Below are 17176 nucleotides of genomic sequence, written 5' to 3' on the forward strand. Positions count from 1 at the left end.
TAAGAGCAAAAGGATTGCTAGAGATAAAATTCATCCTCTGGAAGATCAGAATGGTGATCCATGTGTGGAGCCAAAGCAGATAGAGAGATCTTAAATGCATTCTTTACATCTGTATTTACTTGGGAGATGGATACAAAGTTTATAGAAGTGAGGAGTGCCATCCATGGACCCTCTACAGATTACAGAGGAGGAGGTGTTTGCTGCCCTGAAGCAAATCAGGGTGGATAAATCCTCAGGGCCTGACAAAGTGTTTCCTCAGACCCTATGGGAAGCAGGTGTAGAAATTGCCAAGGCCCTAGCAGAGATATTTAAATCATCCTGAGTGACAGGAGAGGTACCAGAGGATTGGAGGATAACAAATGTTGTTCAGTTGTTTAAAAACAGCTCTGAACATAAAGTAGGAAATTATAGGCCGATGAGTCTGACATCAGTTGTGGGAAAGTTATTGTTCAGTATCCTGAGGGACTGGATAGACATGGACTGATTAAGGATAGTCAGCGTGGCTTCATGCATGGTAGGTCATGTCTAACCAATCTTGAGGAAGTTATCAGGAAAGTGGATGAAGGCAAGGCAGTGGATGTGGTCTACATGGACTTCAGTAAAGCATTTGACAAGGTCCCACATGGGAGGCTAGTCAAGAGGGTTCAGTTGCTCAACGTTCAGGATGAGATAGTAAATCGGATTAGTCATTGACTTCGTGGGAGAAGCCAGAGAGTGGTAGTAGAGGGTTGCCTCTCTGAATGGAGGCCTGTGACCAATGGTGTGCCGCAGGGATCGGCGCTGGGTCTTTGGTTGTTTGTCATTTATATCAATGATCTGGATGATAACGTGGTTAAGTGGATAAGGAAATTTACAGATGACACCAAGATTGGGGGCGTTAGTGGACAGTGAGGAAGGTTGTCATGGCTTACAGAGGGATATGCATCAGCTGGAAAAACAGGGTGAAAAATGGCAGATGGAATTTTATGCAGACAAGTGTGAGGTTTTGCATTTCAGTAGGACCAACCAGGGTAGGTCTTACACAGTGAATGGTAGGGCACTGAAAAGTGTGATAGAACAAATGCATCTGGTAATACAGGTGCCATAAAGGAAGATTTAGGCACATTGGCCTTCTATGTATTGAGTACAAGAGATGGGATGTTATATTGAAGCTGTATAAGGCATGGGTGAGGCCTAATTTGGAGTATTGTGTGCAGTTTTGGTCATTTACCTAGAGGAAATTTTTTGTAAAAAAATTGAAAGAGAGGAGAGAAAATTTACAACGATGTTGCCGAGTCTGGAGGGCCTGAGTTATAAGAAAAGATTGAATAGGTTAGGACTGTATTCTTCAGAACATAGACAATTGAGAGGAGATTTGATAGAGATATACAAAATTTTGAGGGGTATAGATAGGGTAAATGCAAGCAGGCTTTTTCCACTGGGTGGGACTTCAACCAGAGATCATGGGCTAGGGTGAAAGGTGAAAAGTTTAAGGGGAACATGAGGGGAAACTTCTTCATTCAGAGGGTCATGAGAATGTGGAATCAGCTGCCAGCACAAGTGGTCCATGTGAGATCAATTTCAGCGTTTAAGAGAAGTCTGGATACGTAAATGGATAGTGGGGATATGGAGGGCTATGGTCCCGATTCAGGTCATTGTGAATAGGCAGTTTAAATGGGTTTTGGCATGGATTAGATGGGCTGAAGGGCCTGTTTCTGTGCTGTACTTCTCTATGACTCTATATATTGACATATATGTACTTTGATAATCAAATATACTTAGAACTTTTAAAAATGCAGGCATATGGGGTTAGCGCACATAGACAACTTAATCAGTATGGATATGTTGGGCTGAAGGACCTGTTGCCATGACTACAGCTCTATTTCTGTAAGCAGTGATAGAATAGACTTCTGTGTGGCATTTTGTGCGCTGGAACCGTTGCTTCAATAACACTGCAAAGCACTCAGTGATGCTCTTGGCGATCCAGTTGCCATTATCGTACTGATATTGCTTTGGAGTTTTCACATGTGCACTCTGCTGGCTTTGTCACTAAGCAACTACCTTAGAGGATTTTGAAAAACTGAAGGGTGATTATCTAATGTAGGTTTCTTCCTCAGAACTGGTATGGATTTGTCCTGATGGAGGGTCTCAGCCCGAAATGTCGACTATATTCTTTTCCATAGATGCTGTCCGGCCTAGAGTTCCTCTAGCACTTTGTGTGTGTCGCATGGATTTTCTTGATCCTTCTGCAATGAGCAATGCACTTGCTGTTTATTGGAGCGATAGCCTTTCTCCTTAATTTAAGAGCAGTTTGAGGGCAGTGATAAAGCCTTAGACCCAATCACTAACAGTCTTTTAGCCAATGTTGGGTGTCTGTAGAAAGGAGGATACCTTGGATGGTCATGCCTGATTTATCAGGGCACTGTGGATGGTGAGCTATCTCCATCAGAGAGGTTAAAAGCTGAGGTAGCCTGGCAAAGCCTGACTCTCTGCGCCAGAAAGCAGCAGGTTATCTTGCATTAGAGAAAATAGATCAGTGATAATATGCCAGTGACTAGTGGTCTCTGTTGCTCCATTCAGTCCAAGTAAATTATACCTGTACTACCATCCCTGTAGTCTAATGAAGACTGACTCTCACTTGCAGCTCATTCTGATGCTCCACCCAAAGGAGTGGGACTAAAATGGTACTCAGGATTGACTGTGAGCTCAAATCACTGTGTATAATGGAAGAAATAATCAACGGGTAACAAGAAAAAAATTATTTGTCACTCTACTTGGTACATTAGATAAAGATTTCTAAGATTCAGCAGTGAGTCATCATACTGGGTCCAGCTAACCTCAGATTTAATGAATAACATTTGTGAACCCCAAGTTCCATGCATTTCATTCTTCTAGTGAGTACCTCAGCTACTCAATTGCACTTTAAAATGGTGCCTAGAAAACTGGGTCGTATTAAATATATTGTATGCACTTCACTCCACCTTAACATACTCCAGGCAAGCTGGGATAAAGGTACATCCTTTTACTTTCCATACTGCCTTAATTCTTTTTCCTCTTGTCTGGTTTAGCCATTAAAGTCACTTGCCATCAGCATATGAGAATTTCTGAGTAGGCATTTTGACATGTAGTCAATTCCACATTTCATTTAAGTAGTTTTGATAAAGTAAACATGTTTAAAGTCTCTGCACTTCTGAGAACACCTATTTATTATACAGCATCTTTTATCCAGATTCCACTCACTTTCCATTCTGGCATCCATTCAGTTCAGATGGGAACATATTAGGAGTGGGGTTATCAGTCTGGAAACCATCACCATCCAATTTAATCCTGTTCTTACACATTAGAAACTGACAAGCCAGTCAGCAAAGTTACAGACGTTTAATATATTCAGTGAGGACATTGAAGGCAAGCAGTAAGTCAGATCAAATGCCATCCAATGCAATATCGACAAAGGTGCACATTCTCATGGGAGTCACTACAAAAAGCACTGGGTTCCCTGGCTCAGAGCAACTAATGATAACTTTAGTGATTCTTGTATCACTTTATTCAATACTAGGCATTTTTGATCTGCATGACTGTTGTACACAGGAAGAGGAGTTAACAAATAAACCAAAGAACCTTAAACTAAACTTTATCTGTACCTTTCAAAATTTAAACAAGCACCATTAAACAGAATTCTAAGTTACTAAATTTGGCTCTATCTTCTTGGCTTTTACAAGTGGACATTTGCTACAACTTGAAGAGAATTTTAAGAAACAACTTTGATATTTCTGTACTACTGTAGTTGAGAACATTGGTTATTCAGAGGTCAAAGTAGCCACAAAGGCCCTTAATCAATCAGTAGTGTCTGAATATGATGTCATCTACATTTTCAAGGACCTTTTAGACTGTGTCAGCTTGTTGGTATCATAGACTAAAGAGAATGCAAATGGCTGCTGTCAGGACTTTTAAAGGCTTTTCATGCAAAAGTCATTGGCTGGAAAGGAATGTTAAAGTTTAACTAGATACACAATAAAGACATGTGGCAGCTTTTCTAATGGTTTAAGGACATAGCCTGAAGCATTTTGCAAAACACCAGTTTGCCAAAGCATACAAAATAATGTAAATCCATTCCTGTCAAGTTTACTGTTACAAAATTTTCAAATATGAATGAATTGTGTGTTCAAGAAATTGCATTTTCCAAAATAAATACTAATTGAAATGAAATATAAAATATGGTATTGAAAGGACAGCTGAAATTATATATTTAAAATATATGTGCAATTGACTGAATTTTATAAAGTAATTCAACTCTAAGTATTATTGTAAATTCTTAATTATTAATTTATTTACTTTTTTGACTTCATGTTATATTTATAAGTCAATATGCTGCTGAAATGTTTCATCCATATAACTGGAATCTTAGGATATTTTGTCATTTCCAGTAATAAGACTTCAGGTGCAAAATAATTGATAAATTAGAACTGATTACAGATACAACTAATCATTCATGAAAATGTTTAATTTTTGTTCTTTTGGTGTGCATTTCAGATTAACCCATTCTCCATTTACTTTGCACCTGATTATTTAAATATAAATCAAGGTGCAACTTAGCCAGCTTCATACAGTGGTAGTAGTATGTTTCTTTCTGATACTGATATGATACAAATTCCATACTTGATGAAATACATACGGGAATACACTTCAATGTTTTACTTGCATTTCCATTGTATGGATGATACTTAGTAAACCAACAATAGACAAATTTGCCAAAATAAATAACTTAAATGTTTCCAAGAATGAAAATCTTTTGTATTTATTCCTATAAAAGGATGAGCATATGCTAAGTGCAGTAACACAGCAAACAACCAAGTGTACTCACTCCCTGATCCTTGACCCTTTGTAGCTTGGGGTCACTGACCAGTGACATGTGACCTGCAGAAGTTAATTCCCACAGAACAATGGCAAACCCCTGCTATGGTCTTATTCTATTACATTTTGATACTAAATTAATTGTTTGTTTTCTCACAAAGAAGATCTCTGACCCTTTAGGCCAAGTGCAAAAGTAGTTGGGAATACATATTAAAATTGTATGTTCAAGCAATGGTCTACTAATTGAAATTAATATTCTAATTTATACCTTATAGATATCCTATCAATGGGGTAAAATATTCTTTCCTTGGCACAGATACTGAAATCAATTATGCTCTGTTTCACCATGCATGACTATAGATAACCAATTAGGTTCTACATTTATAACGAGTTCCTATTCCCACGAATGTTTATTTCTAGCCCTTAAGTATTAGAATGAAAAGTAGATGCACTACTTTGAACCGAGAGAGAAGGCATTATCAGTTGGTGACTAGTGATTCACCTTGCTGTGCAAAGGCATTTACACAAATGTCTATGCAAAAGATCTAACCGTTATTTACTGAATTGCTGCAATTGAAACAGCTGTGGCTTTCAATAGGAAATCAGTTTTCCTCATAACTCCTCTTACTGTATCACTCAAGTGTAAGTATGTCAAAAGATCCATCACTACTTCCTTTATAACTTGGATTTTCACCAGTTGTAGAAAGCATGCTGTTCAGTTTGGATCTAATTTATACTTCATTGCATTCTTGATTCTTTACACTCACTCCTTGATTGGCAGGAGGTGGTGTGTGGTTGACAGCTCAGTTTTGTTGCTGGTTGATGAAAGTCCAAGATACCAGATGGTAACATTCTGACATTCAACACAACTCCCTTTATGAAGTTTCCCAGTTTACTTTGGCTGGTGATTAAATACACATCATTTATTGCTGGTCTTAAAATACAGAACCCTTATAAAGCACACTGTCATAAAAGATTACACAGATTTAACAAGGGGAAATATATACTTATATATTTACACATCAACAATAAAAATAGTTGTGAATTTTCATGGTGCAACCTGTAATACGTGTCCTGCAACTAAAATTGGAGAAGTGGATTAGGCATGTATATAATGGGTGAAACAGACAGCATTTAACCAACCAGGTTTAGGAATCAGATTACTACCATTAAAGTTCCTATTTTCCTCTTCCCACCTCCCCACCCCCCCAAAAAAAAAATTATCTCCTCAACACTGTAATTAGAATCATAGTTATAAGTGCAAAACATACACATATTGTTTCAAGTAATTGATATATACTTGTTTGTCTGGACAATTAAAATGGGTAGCTACCCAACTGGTACCTAATACAAAATACCAGCTGGGAGCATGAGAGACAAGTGATAAAAGGAACATTGTCCAATGTTCCTACTTTCTAACTCAGGGATACTGTCTCTTAACTGCAGTACCAATCCTGTAGCCAATCAAGTTATACTGGAAATGGCTGACTTAGTACAACAAATTAATGAACCTAAGGCTTTCATACTCAATTTAGTTCAATAGTAAAAGTAGAGCGATCACTCAAGTTAAGTTAGGGTGGATTCCTTTAATAGAAAATGCCTGTGTGCATCTTTGTTTAAGGCTGACGCATGTGCAGCCACGACACAGTCCTTGACAGATCGGGGTCAGGATCCAGTGGCATGGAGTCCAAGGCGACTGGCGACCCTTCACTGCTACAGACTTCCTGCACCTTCACTGCCACTGTGATGAGTTATTATTTTTTGCCAGCTTCACCGCTGAGGTCTTGGTTGGATCACTCTTTGTCTGGAGCCTCCCTTTGACCTTACCACCATGGGTGACCCTAAGTGCCAGATGGCTAAACTGCAGATGGTATTGCTTTCAGGATCTCAGGAACTCACAAGCCTCTCCACCACGACCATGTGATGAAACCTCAGAAAAGCTCAATATTGTGTCTTATGAGGCATTTTCTTACAGTTTTCAGACCATAATGTAGATTATTTTGCAGGCATATGCAAAATATTAGAGCAATCATTAAACACAGAATAAAAATATTTCTTTAAGACATAAGAGCAGAATTAGGCCATTCAGCCCTTCGAATCTGTTTTGCTAATCCAACTGATTTATTACACATCTAAACCCCATTCTCTCACCTTCTCCTTTGACACCCTGACTAATCCAGAACTAATCAACTTCCATTTAAATATACCCAATGAATTGGCCTTCAGAGCTGTCTGTGGCAATGAATTCACAGATTCACTGCTCTCTGCATAAAGAAATTCCTCTGCATCTCTGTTCTAAATGGATGTCCCTCTAATCTGAGGCTGTGCCTTCTGGTCCTAGACTCTCCCACTATAGGAAACATACTCCCCACATCCACTCTATCTAGGTCTTTCAATATTCGATAGGTTTCAATGAGATTCCCACTCATTCTCCTAAAATCCAGTGAGGACAGGCCTAGAGCCAGCAAACGGTCCTCATATGTTAACTCTTTCACTCCTGGAATCATTCTTGTGAACCTCCCTGGATTCTCTACAATGCCAGCACATTTTTTCTTAGATAAAGGGCCCAAAACTGCTCGTAATATTCCAAGTGTGGTCTGACCAATAACTTATAAGGCTGCAGCATGGCATCCTTGCATTTATATTCTAGTCCTTTCGAAATGAATACTAACATTTTATTTGCTTTCCTTACTACCGATTCAACCTACAAGTTAACATTTAGGGAATTCTGCACAAGAACTTCCAGGACCCTTAATACTTCTGATTTTTGAATTCACCCACCTTTAGAAAATATTCCTTCTACCAAAGTGCATCACCATACACTTCCCTACATTATATTCAATCTGCAACTTCTTTGCTCATTCTCCATATTTTCAGTTTTTCTGCAGACTCCCTGCTTCCTGAACACTAGCTGCTCCTCCACCTATCTTTGTATCATCCACAAACTTGGCCACAAAGCCATCAATTCTGTCATCCAAATCATTGACATATAACATGAAAAGAACCAGTCCGAACACCAACTCCTGCAGAACACCTCTAGTCACTAGCTGCCAACCAGAAAAGGCCTTCTTCATTCCCACTCTTTGCCTCCTGCCAGTCAGCCAATCTTCTACGCATGCTAGTATCTTCCATGTAATACCATGGGTTCTTATTTTGTTAAGCAGCCTCATGTGTGGCCACTTGTCAAAGGTCTTCTGAATATCCAAATAAACAACATCCACTGACTCTCCTTTGTCTATCCTGCCTGTTATTTCCTCAAAGAATTCCAACAGATTTTTAGCCAAGATTTCCCCTTAAGGAGACCATGTTGATTCTGGCCTACTTTATCACATGCGTCCAAGTACATCCTTAATGATGGATTCCAATATCTTCCCAACCACTGAAGTCAGGTTAACAGGAACTCCTCCTTTAAGAGCCCTTGTACAGATCTCAGATTCAAGACAACTTACCCATAATATTTCTCACAGTAATATGGCAGTAGCAGTAGCTGCCATCTATGAACGCAGTTGATGATTTCTTGTGGAGTCCATCTCCACAAGAAATCATTGCCTTCAGGAAGCGACAAGGGAAAAAAATCTGTGAAGGAAGAAAAAAACTTCTGAGCCGATATATAATCTTAACGAATAACATAAGTGCAAGATGAAAGACAATATGAGAGAACATTGTTTCTATAATGAAAGTATAAGCCACAGAATGAATTAGAGCTGACATTTTTGATTGAGATCCTTCATCCGCGTACAAATCCATGTTTACTTCTGTCTAACTGCTAACACTAAAACTAAATCAGAACAGCCTTTTGAAACTATTTTAACTTCTTAGTAAGCTGCATGTAACCAACAGTTATTTATACAGTCAAGTTAGGTTTACACATTACCTATTTTTATGCAACCTTTAAGCCTTAGCAGTATATCAGGTAATCCCTGCGACTCATCCATTATTTAAATTGAGCAGGATTCCATTGTTGTGGGAAACATTAAATCCATTCAAATTATTTAATGAATGAGTATTTACAGTAGATCATCATCTTTGTTATATCACAAAGTTCTGAAGCAGGTTCCATTTATTTCAAACTTAACATCAAGTACAGCAAGTAATTAGGAAGTCATAAGGTGGATCAGGATTCAGATTCAGATTCATTTGCTTATCGCATATACAAACGTTTGTACATCAAAACATACAGTGAAACGAGTCACTAGCGTTAACAACCAGCACCACCTAAGGATGTGCTGAGGGCCAGCCCAAAAGTGTTGTCATACATTCCATCAACATAGCACGCATATGTCATACAAGCAACAAAACAACCCCCCTACACACACACACACACACACACACACACACACACACACACACACACACACACACACACACACACACACACACACACACACACACACACACACACACACACACACACACACACACACACACACACCTCTCTAACTCCAGAGCAGGTTGTCTCCAAGCCTCCATCGATCACCCTTTGGAACTTGGAGCACCTGCAGTTTTAGTGCAACACACACAGAACTCTGGAGAAAATCAGCAAGTCAGGAAGCATCAATGGAGGGAGGCAGTTGACATTTTGGGCCGAGACCCTTATCAGGACTGGAAAGGAAGAGGGCAGAAGCCAGAATAAAAGGGTGGGGGAAGGTGAGGAGCATGAGCTGGTGGGTGATAGGAAAATCCTGGTGAGGGGGTGGTTGTTGAGAGGGAGGAAAAAAGGAAGGGTGTGATAAGCAAGGAGGTGATAAGTGATGGAGGCAGATGGCTGAAGAAGAAGCGATTCAATAGGAGGGAGCAACACTCACGAAATGCTGGAGGAAGTCAGCAGGCCAGGCAGCAGCCATGGAAGGGAACAAACAGTCAACATTCTAGGCTGAGACCCTTCATCAGCACCCAGTTGACATTTTGGGTTGAGTCCTTTCATCTGAAGGGTCTCAACCGAAAACATTGACTGTTTACTCTTTCCCATAGATGCTGCTTGGCATGCTGAGTCCCTCCAGCATTTTGTGTGTGTTGCACTCAAACCTCCACTGCCTTGTGGCTATACCCACTCATGGGGAAGACTTCAGGAGTAAATTCTGGGGGAAAAATTGGAGCTGAAGTCCCTAAAGCAGTCCTAATTTAAGTTCAATGCTGACTGGCAACTCTTTCAACATCACTGGTGCCAAGATATACTGGTCTTTGTCATTCCTTCGGATTCATCAGCTGCACTTTGGCCGCAGCTTGCTCTCCATAGTATACTGCTCTGGCTTACGTATTGACTTCAGCAGCAAGGACGCCACACCCATGGTCGACCACAACCAATGGAGGCCATCATCCAACTATAATTAATGTTCTTGAGATAATAGTTTTTGTTGTAAAAGTTGTCCATGCAAAGCATCTCACCATTTAGCAGTGAGATGTCATAATGTATACAATTTATGTAGTAATAGCAGTTCTTCTCCAAACCAGCAGAGGCCATGGCGCTTTTGTGGGTTTCCATTGTGTCGCTGTTTTAATCTTTGGCAGATTCCATTTTAGTTGACCTCTGAAAGGGCTGTGTTTAAGCTTGAAGAAATTAAACTTCCTAAAGAAGGGAGCATAGGTTTCAGCTTTTTTAGTACAGTATGTTAACGCATTTCACAAGAGGTCTGTAACAAAATTAGGGAACAAAGTATTAAAGACAATCCAGTACTTTGGATAATAAAGTGAAACCTGGATGATAGAAAAGCAAATACACTGATTTTCTTTCAGGTTGAGCAAGGGGTTCTCTCTAGGGACCTCTTGTTTTATATTTAATTGAATAATTTGGATTTAGATGAAAAAGAAATGGTTTTTAATTAAAGTATTGAATTTATGTGCACAGCAAATTGAGGTAGGTTTAGAGGACTTGAGAATGCACAGATAATAGATAAAAGTGGTTCACAGCAAACATTGGGGAGATGGTCATTTTTGGAAATCTATGAGTGAAGGTATGCTGTGTAAGCAAAATGCAAATGCTTTTAACAGTGGAGAAAAAGCTTTTGTTAAAGTCAATATAGATGGACAAACAAGTAGAAAAGGCTTCAAAAAAGGTAAATATGCTTCTATAGGGGATTGACTAAAATAGCTAAGAATCTGTACTAAGAATAATTTATGGCCCTAGTACAAATATTATGTGTAGTCCTGAGCACTCTAGTGGTAAGTGCAGTGGTAGGGAATTGATTTCTTTAAAATTTCAAGATAGAGCATATAACAGGTCTTTCTGAGCCCATGTCAACCAATTACACCATGTGACCATTAATCTAGCATCAATTTAAAACATCTAACAATACTCAAAATCAATGAACTCCAGAGGGCAGACTCAGGTCACAAGTGGGAATTCCACTTTAAGACGACGTGCCAGTCTACAGGTACAATTAAAGCACAGAGGCCTTAGGCCCAAAATCCCAACTATCCTGCCGATGAACGTACAGTTTGTGGAAAATAAAACTGAAGACCTCAGAGTAAGATTACTGTACCAGAGGGACATCAGGGACTGCTGTGTACTCTGTTTTATGGAAATATGGCTGTTACCTGCCATTTCGGATACAGGACTGCAGCTCAATGGCATCACCATTCTCAGCAATCATGAAACAATGCACCCTGATGCCTCCCCTCTCATTGTAGGGGACTTCAATCAGGCCAGCTTGAAGAAGTCTGTGAACAACTCCCACCAACATATCACCTGTGGAACCAAAGTAATCAATGTGACCACTGTGTAAGACACCTTTCAGTTTAAGATGGCACTGGTGAAACGATGACAACTTGCTGGCAACAACAGTACTAAGTACACTATTGACCACAATTTTTCTGGTAAATGACCACTGCAATCAATAGCAGTAACTTCCCTTTCAGAGTTGAGTTTTTGAACCGTCTGTATGACCTGGCATGTTTGCACTGTGAACTGAAGTCTCAAGGCTGCATGATGGCTGTGGCGTGGCCCAAGAGCCAGGAATGAGACAATGTGTGGCCATCGCTTGAGCAGACTTGGAGCCGATTCAAAGCAGCAGAACTGAGGTAAGGGGAGACAAAGTGAGGAGGATTTGAAGTGGCAGCTGTTCGCGAGTTTTATTCATCTCTGCGCTGAACCGAGACTGTGGCCTGCAACCAAAAGGCTCCTGGATCAGCTGTAACTAGTTTCATGGCTGTGGACTCACTTTCATGATCTTCATTTCTGAATGCTATTTGCTTACTTTTATTGTTTGTACAATTTGGTTATTTTCTGCACATTGGGTATTTGATGATCTTCTCTTTGAATGGGTTCTATTGAACCACTTTATTTTGTGGCTGCCTGTCAGGAGACAAATCTCAAGGTTCTACATAGTATGCATACTTTGACAATAAATGTATTTTGAACTTAGTTACAACACTTGCCATGCGGTCCCACGCACCATTTTGGAAAGTCCAATAACCAGGCTATACTTCTACTCCCAGCGTAGAGGCACGGATTAACAACCACAGCATCGGTGGTGAGGACCAAGAACATAAGGTCAGGGAGGCAGAGGAGTGCTTAGAGGATTTCTTTTAGACGATGGACTGAGTAATATTCAGGTATTTATCTTCGAATTTGAGACATTTGCTTTTGAAGGTGTCCTCGGCGCCGTGGGAGATAGTGCCCATGATGGAGCTGGCTGAGTTTACAACTTAGAACATAGAACATAGAATAGTACAGCACATTACAGGCCCTTTGGCCCACAATGTTGTGCTGACCCTCAAACCCTGCCTCCCATATAAACCCCCACCTTAAATTCCTCCATATACCTGTCTAGTAGTCTCTTAAACTTCATTAGTGTATCTACCTCCACCACTGACTCAGGCAGTGCATTCCATGCACCAACCACTCTGAGTGAAAAACCTTCCTCTAATATCCCCCTTGAACTTCCCTCCCCTTAGCTTCAAGCCATGTCCTCTTGTAATGAGCAGTGGTGCCCTGGGGAAGAGGCACTGGCTGTCCACTCTGTCTATTCCTCTTAATATCTTGTACACCTCTATCATGTCTCCTCTCATCCTCCTTCTCTCCAGAGAGTAAAGCCCTAGCTCCCTTAATCTCTGATCATAATCCATACTCTCTAAACCAGGCAGCAACCTGGTAAATCTCCTCTGTACCCTTTCCAATGCTTCCACATCCTTCCTATAGTGAGGCGACCAGAACTGGACACAGTACTCCAAGTGTGGCCTAACTAGAGTTTTATAGAGCTGCGTCATTACATCATGTCTCTTAAAATCTATCCCTCGACTTATGAAAGCTAACACCCCATAAGCTTTCTTAACTACCCTATTTACCTGTGAGGCAACTTTCAGGGATCTGTGGATATGTAGCCCCAGATCCCTCTGCTCCTCCACACTCCCAAGTATCCTGCCATTTACTTTGTACTCTGCCTTGGAGTTTGTCCTCTAAAGTGTACCACCTCACACTTCTCCGGGTTGAACTCCATCTGCCACTTCTCAGCCCACTTCTGCATCCTATAAATGTCTCTCTGCAATCTTCGACAATCCTCTACACCATCTACAACACCACCAACCTTTGTGTCGTCTACAAACTTGCCAACCCACCCTTCTATCCCCACATCCAGGTCGTTAATAAAAATCACGAAAAGTAGAGGTCCCAGAACAGATCCTTGTGGGACACCACTAGTCACAACCCTCCAATCTGAATGTACTCCCTCCACCACGACCCTCTGCCTTCTGCAGGCAAGCCAATTCTGAATCCACCTGGCTAAACTTCCCTGGACTCCATGCCTTCTGACTTTCTGAATAAGCCTACCATGTGGAACCTTGTCAGATGCCTTACTAAAATCCATGTAGATCACATCCACTGCACTACCCTCATCTATATGCCTGCTCACCTCTTCAAAGAGCTCTATCAGGCTTGTTAGACACCATCTGCCCTTCACAAAGCCATGCTGACTGTCCCTGATCAGACCATGATTCTCTAAATGCCCATAGATCCTATCTCTAAGAATCTTTTCCAACAGCTTTCCCACCACAGACGTAAGGCTCACTGGTCTATAATTACCCAGACTATCCCTACTACCTTTTTTGAACAAGGGGAAAAAATTCACTTCCCTCCAATCCTCCGGTACCATTCCCTTGGACAATGAGGACATAAAGATCCTAGCCAGAGGCTCAGCAATCTCTTCCCTTGCCTCGTGGAGCAGCCTGGGGAATATTCCGTCAGGTCCCGGGGACTTATCCGTCCTAATGTATTTTAACAACTCCAATACCTCCTCTCCCTTAATATCAACATGCTCCAGAACATCAACCTCACTCATATTGTCCTCACCGTCATCAAGTTCCCTCTCATTGGTGAATACTGAAGAGAAGTATTCATTGAGGACCTCGCTCACTTCCACAGCCTCCAGGCACATCTTCCCACTTTTATTTCTAATCGGTCCTACCTTCACTCTTGTCATCCTTTTGTTCTTCACATAATTGAAGAATGCCTTGGGGTTTTCCTTTACCCTACTCCCCAAGGCCTTCTTATGCCCCCTTCTTGCTCTCCTCAGCCCCTTCTTAAGCTCCTTTCTTGCTACCTATATTCCTCAATAGACCCATCTGATCCTTGCTTCCTAAACCTCATGTATGCTGCCTTCTTCCACCTGACTAGATTTTCCACCCCACTTGTCACCCATGGTTCCTTCACCCTATCATTCTTTATCTTCCTCACTGGGACAAATTTATCCCTAACATCCTGCAAGAGATCCTTAAACATCGACCATATGTCCATAGTACATTTCCCTGCAAAAACATCCCAATTCACACCCGCACGTTCTAGCCTTATAGCCTCATAATTTGCCCTTCCCCAATTAAAAATTTTGTCCTCTCTGATTCTATCCTCTTCCATGATAATGCTAAAGGTCAGGGAGCGGTGATCACTGTCCCCCAGATGCTCACCCACTGACAGATCTGTGACCTGACCCGGTTCGTTACCTAATACTAGATCTAGTATGGCATTCCCCCTAGTCGGCCTGTCAACATACTGTGACAGGAATCCATCCTGGACACACTTGACAAACTCTGCCCCATCTAAACCCTTGGAACTAATCAAGTGCCAATCAATATTAGGGAAGTGAAAGTCACCCATGATAACAACCCTGTTATTTTGGCACCTTTCCAAAATCTGCCTGCTAATCTGCTCCTCGGTATCTCTGCTGCTACAAGGGGGCCTATAGAATACCCCCAGTAGAGTAACTGCTCCCTTCCTGTTCCTGACTTCCACCCATACTGACTCAAAAGAGGATCCTGCTACATTACCCACGCTTTCTGTAGCTGTAATAGTATTCCTGACCAGTAATGCCACCCCTCCTCCCCTTTTCCCCCCTCTCTATCCCTTTTAAAGCACTGAAATCCAGGAATATTGAGAATCCATTCCTGCCCTGGTGCCAGCCAAGTCTCCGTAATGGCCACTACATCATAATTCCATGTATGTATCCAAGCTCTCAGTTCATCACCTTTGTTCCTGATGCTTCTTGCATTGAAATACACACACTTTAGCCCTTCTACCTTACTACCTTTACACCCTTTATTCTGCTTCTCTTTCCTCAAAGCCTCTCTATATGTTAGATCTGGCTTTACTCCATGCACTTCTTTCACTGCTCTATCGCTCCGGGTCCCATCCCCCTTGCAAATTAGTTTAAACCCTCCCGGACCATGCTAGCAAACCTACCAGTAAGGATATTGCTCCCCCTCGAGTTCAGGTGCAACCCATCTAATCTGTACAGGTCCCACCTTCCCCAGAAGAGATCCCAATGATCCATAAATCTAAAACCCTGCCCCCTGCACCAACTCCTCAGCCACACATTCAACTGCCATCTCCTCCAATTCTTACCATCAGTATCACGTAGCACTCTTCTCATCAAAACCTCTTGAGTCAAAGCTTCAAAGCTCCAATCCTTCACTGGCCCACTCACTCACAGGCCGCTCCGCTTGAGCTACCCCTCTATTTATTTGTTTGAGCTTTTCAAACTGCTTGGTCACCTGACCTCGATTGCCAAATCAGCTGCTTTCTGCTGAGTCTGAGCTATTCATACCTTGATTGTCTAATCAACGGCTTTCTGCTGAGCTACTCAAATCTTGATTGACTTGATTGCACAGTCCAACTGTCAAAACTGCCAGAATCTCTCGAGTCAAAGCCTCAAATCTCCACTCCTTCACTGGCCCACTCACTCACTGGCTGCTTTCCTGCAGAATTTCCTGTTCCTGTGCAGTAGCTCCTCAATACCAGATGGTGACACAACCAGTTAGAGTGCTCGCCATGGTACATCTGTAGAAATTCGTGAGTGTCTTTGGCGATATACCAATTCTCCTCAAACTCCTAATGAACTATAGCTGCTGACATGCCTTCTGTGTAACTGCATCAATATATTGGTCCCAGGATAGACGATCAGACATATTGACACCCAGGAACTTCAAACTGCTCACCCTTTCTACTGCTGATCCCTCAGTGAGGACTGGTGTGTGTTCCCTTTACTTCCACTTAGAAGTCCACAATCAATTTCTTGGTCTTACTGATGTTGCATGCAAAGTTGTTTTGCGACACCAGCTGATCTATCTCGCTCCTGTACACCTCCTCGTCACCATCTGAAATTCTGCCAACAACAGTTGTGTCATTGGCAAATTTATAAAGTAGATGGTGATTGAGCGGTGCCTAGTCTCATAGCTGTGGGCATAGAGAGAAGAGCAGTGGGCTAAACATACATTCTAGAGGCGCATCAGTGTTGATTGTCATGGAGGAGGAGATGTTACCTCCAATCAGCACCGACCGTGGTCTTCCGATGAGGAAGTCAAGGAACCAATTGCAGAGGGAGGTACAGAGAGGGCGTACAAACTCCTTACAGAGGACTCTGGGATTGAACTCTGACATCCCGAGCTGTAATAGTGTTGTGTTAACCATTACACTACCATGACACCTAGGATGTATAGTGAGAAATATTCTCCTGTAACAGAGAGAGACAAAATTCAAGGGCATAAATTTGAAGTGAAGAGTAAGAATTTTCGTCATGTAGAGGGGTGGGTTACAATCAGGAACGCTGTTCCTCAGATGGTAGTGGAGACAGGTACTCTTGAAACATTTAAGAAGCACCTAGATCAGGGGTTCCAAGGACCCCTCAGTTAATGCTAAGGGTCCATAGCATAAAATAGGTTGGGAATCCCTGATCCAGATGAACAGGTGAATCCTCAAGGCATAGAAGCGCGTGGCCTAGTGCTGCTAAATGAGATTTGTGCAGATAGGTACTTGATCTTCAGTACGGTATTCCTGTGCAGTATAACTCCATGTTTCTATGATTACAGGAAAGATATAAGCTAGGACAGGGTACAAAAATATCCAGCAAACACATTGCCAAAG

At 41.5% G+C, this 17176-nt stretch overlaps 1 protein-coding gene across 5 annotated transcripts in view; it reads right to left on the bottom strand.

Annotated features, from left to right (window-relative positions):
* sox2 (SRY-box transcription factor 2) overlaps positions 1 to 17176 on the bottom strand; it is a 172578-nt gene that overhangs the window by 103169 nt on the left and 52233 nt on the right. For 2 of the 5 annotated variants that reach the window (XR_012098387.1, XM_073041246.1), the window contains exon 2: positions 8280 to 8406. The exons of 2 other annotated variants lie outside the window; for them this stretch is intronic. Coding sequence is in view for 2 of the 3 variants with exons in the window: in XM_073041246.1 (XP_072897347.1) it covers positions 8280 to 8406 (127 nt within the window). In the remaining variant the exon portion in view is untranslated. Of the gene's footprint in view, positions 1 to 5837; positions 5911 to 8279; positions 8407 to 17176 lie in introns of those variants that run through there. One more of the 5 variants, XM_073041248.1, reaches the window with a different exon arrangement.

Source organism: Hemitrygon akajei, chromosome 3 (assembly GCF_048418815.1).
Source record: "Hemitrygon akajei chromosome 3, sHemAka1.3, whole genome shotgun sequence".
Taxonomy (NCBI): domain Eukaryota; kingdom Metazoa; phylum Chordata; class Chondrichthyes; order Myliobatiformes; family Dasyatidae; genus Hemitrygon; species Hemitrygon akajei.